The sequence below is a fragment of the Merops nubicus genome, unplaced genomic scaffold (genome assembly GCF_000691845.1).
Source record: "Merops nubicus isolate BGI_N331 unplaced genomic scaffold, ASM69184v1 scaffold37863, whole genome shotgun sequence".
Taxonomy (NCBI): Eukaryota; Metazoa; Chordata; class Aves; order Coraciiformes; family Meropidae; genus Merops; species Merops nubicus.
In genome coordinates, this window is record NW_008601629.1 from 1 (window position 1) to 3,402 (window position 3,402).

A 3,402-nucleotide genomic window follows, 5' to 3' on the forward strand; every position below is an offset into this window, starting at 1 on the left:
AGCCCTCGCACCTCCGGCGGTCCCCCCACGCTGCTGCTCGGTGGGCGCCCGGTCCTGCCCCGCTCAACCCCCGCAGGTATCGGGTGCTTCTCCTGTGGCCGCCTGCTGATCCGATGCGGTTCTGTTTCGCTTTCCTGGGCACCTCTCTGTTCTGAGAACAACTGCGAGAACTCTGATCAGTGAGTAACCAAAACGTTCTCAGCCGCGGGTTGCCCCGTGGCCGAGTGGCGTTCCCGGGGCAGAACGGCCGCGTCCTGCCGGCCGCCTCGCTGCCTTTATTGGCCTTTATCTCTGGGATCGCTACCAGCTTGCGGGTCTGCCTCCTCTGGCCTTGCTCCGGCCTGAGGTGAACGATCCTCTCTTTCAAAATGACTCCCAAGTGTCATCTTTGGAAAAGTCAGTTTGCAGATTCTCTTCTGGGGCCAGAAGGGTTGTCCCAGGACGTGAAATCCGTTGTGTGCAATGCTGCCTGGCTCCTGCCATCTAACAGAGCTCCTCTCCCTTTGCTGTGCTGTAGGTAGATCTGAAAAAACCTTTTCTGGTTGCATTTGAGCTATGAAAAAGTAGTTTAAAAACAACTGGGGAAAGTAGGCACTTGTCTTCAGCTGTCGTTTCCAGACAGACCCATGGCCATAGGTACCTCACCTCAGTTAATTTTAAATGACTCTTTGATTTATTTTCTGAGAATGCTGCAGGTGTTGTTCTCCCTCCTAAACAACAGTCAAGTACCACTTCATGACAACACCTATTGGCTCAGGAGTCAGCTTTTATAGTGGGGTTATTGGCGTGTTCTCAGCTGAGTAATTTTCCAGCCATGAAGAACAGTCCTCCAAAACTCCGTCTAAAGGACTTTTGCTCCATACTCTAACTGATTGTTTTCCCTTTTCCATGTCAGAAATCGTGTGAAATTTATTCCTTGTCAGACATTTGCTGTTTGTAGATATTTAAATGACTGTGAATCATCTGCCTTCCTCCACAGATGCCCTCAGAACATGTCTAATTGGACAAGCCTGTGGTACGTCTGGTAAGTTTATTATTAATCTCACTAACCCAGAATAATTTGGAAGTTGTTATGGACAGTAATTGTACGAGGGCAATGGGAACACTCAGGCCAGAGGAGAGGGTTTTTCCGTGCTCTTGCGGAGGCTGCCAGTGGAACATACTGCAGCAGGGAGGGGGGGAGATAAGGTGTCAGGCAGGGCACGGCATTCACCCGGGGCCAGGTCACCTTTCCCTTCTGAGCGGTGCAGTTCAGCTGCAGGGCAGGGCGCTGCTCCACGGGGAACTTGGCTGAGCAGGGCAGAGCCGGGGGCAGAGCCCGCAGCGCTCCCTCCCGCGGGGGCAGGGCTGCTCCTGGGGCTGTGTGCTCCCTCGGAACTCCAGCTGGCTGCAAACCTGTCCACTGGCTGTTTGAGTGACTGGAAGGGGAGAAATAGTGTTAAGTGAAAGGGAAAGCTCTTGCCATGAGTGGATTCACCTCTTGCCTAACACGAGCACTGCAGGCATCCTGACATTATTTTCATAGTTTGGATTCTGTCACTATATTAACTCTGATGGCAGCACGTGGAGTCATTCGGTTACTTTTAGCTGTAAATTTTGGTTTGTATTCTTGGCTTTCTTAGAAGGCACTGATACACAGAACTGTTTGACAATGCATAGTTACAGAAGTATTTCAAGAAGGTTTCTGTAATTGGGCAGAATTGAAATCGTGAAAGGTAATGAGCAAGTATGGAGATTTATTTTTCACCCATTTAGCTAAATTCTGTTCAGCTCTGGAAGAAGTAGAGGGTAAGCAGTGAAGTGATGGTGTTCTCTCTTCTCTGAGGTTAATCTTGCTGACGCTGTTCCTGCTCCTGCTCTGTGGGATCACTGCAAGCTGCATCAGCTTCTGCTGCCGGAGGAAGAGGCTGCCAGTGGAGACCTTCTCTAGGCACCCTTGTGATCTGCCAGCTCTTGCTATTGACAGTGACAGCACTGCCCACAGCACAGTGACCTGTAAGTATCCCCCTGGGGGTCACAGGTTCAGCCGTGCTTCACCTGAGCCCTCCTCTGCCTGGAATTCTGGTCCCTGCAATTACAGGGACTTTTGTTGTACTCCCAGAACAACTCCCAGCCCCAGAGAGTGGGCAAGAGAGATAAAGGAAGGTCCTGGGGCAGCACAGGAAGTGAGATAAGTAAGATGTAACTCTGTGGAGGTTAAAGTCAAGTCTGTGGTGGGTTAACCTCTTACATGTCATCTCCCACATCTGTTCTTATCACCATTCCCTCATTTTTTAACCCTTCTGCCCATCTCACTGTCCAACTGCTACAGCCAAAGTTCTCTCTCATGTGAGGATTATATCACGGCTGCTCATGTGCTCTGCCACAGCCCATGTGGACCATGTTGAGCATTTCACAATAATTACTGGAGGGTGATGAGCAGAGACGTTTTCTCTCCTGACTGCTTTCTTGTGGAGAATGTAGAGATTCCACCATGGGTGACTGCATACTGACAGCTTCCAGTGTATAGTGCTTATGCTCTGACACCACAAAAATGAGTCCATAATTTCTTGGAGAACAGTGGGATTAGCTCTTTGTAGATCAGTGTTCCATGCAGGTGTTTAATTTATTTATTTTGAATTCCCTTTCTTCACAGCATATAGCTCGTGGCAGTACCCTCTGAGTGCCCCTCTTCCTTCACTGTTTGTGCACATGGATAAGAACATTGTGTCCCCTCCACCCTACAGTCTCTATGCAATGGAGTTGCCACCTTCTTATGACGAAGCTGTCCAAATGGGTAAACAATACACTGAGGGAGCACAGATAAGCCAGAAACTCCATGATGTCCCTGGAGAGGTGACGCCAGATGGGCTGAATCCCACCCAGTGTTCACCTGACACAATCAACAGAGATTCTACGACACAGGCAAGTTCAGAAAATTCAGAAGATGCAACACAGGAACAGCCGCAGCGCTGACTCGTTTCGGACAGGGAGTGAAGGAAGGGAAGGACTGTAAGAGTGAAGGAAGACATGAAGAGTTTACTTTTACAAGCAGGTTATGATGGAAAGATGTTTCCTCTCCTGCCCTTGTAATGATCTGTCAGAAGAAATATTTTCTGTGACTGCTATAATGTGGTAAAGCTTCTTCAAGGATATGAAATTAAATAAAAGGACAGAAGTTTTAAAATACCTGTGAAAGCAGGACATGAATGCTTGTTCATTGTCTGACTGAAAAAAAGATATATTCCTTGTATCCAGCACATGGCAATAAAGAAGGTCAAGGGAATTTTGCCATCTTGGGAGCACACATCAAGAGTCAGAACAGTACAAACAGCAAGCTGTTGTTCTGGAACAGAAGCTTCCCAGGCTGGAGTTGAAAGGGAAATCCTAGCAAGTCACACTGAATGGCCTCTGTCGTTTCTC

At 48.6% G+C, this 3,402-nt stretch overlaps 1 protein-coding gene across 1 annotated transcript; it reads left to right on the forward strand.

Moving 5' to 3' along the window:
• Positions 1-992: 992 nt before the first annotated feature.
• Positions 993-2,955, forward strand: TMEM52 (transmembrane protein 52). The gene is made up of 3 exons (XM_008938051.1): positions 993-1,024; positions 1,826-1,995; positions 2,636-2,955. The coding sequence occupies exons 1-3, from the start codon at positions 993-995 to the stop codon at positions 2,953-2,955; spliced, it is 522 nt and encodes a 173-aa protein (XP_008936299.1).
• Positions 2,956-3,402: the final 447 nt, after the last annotated feature.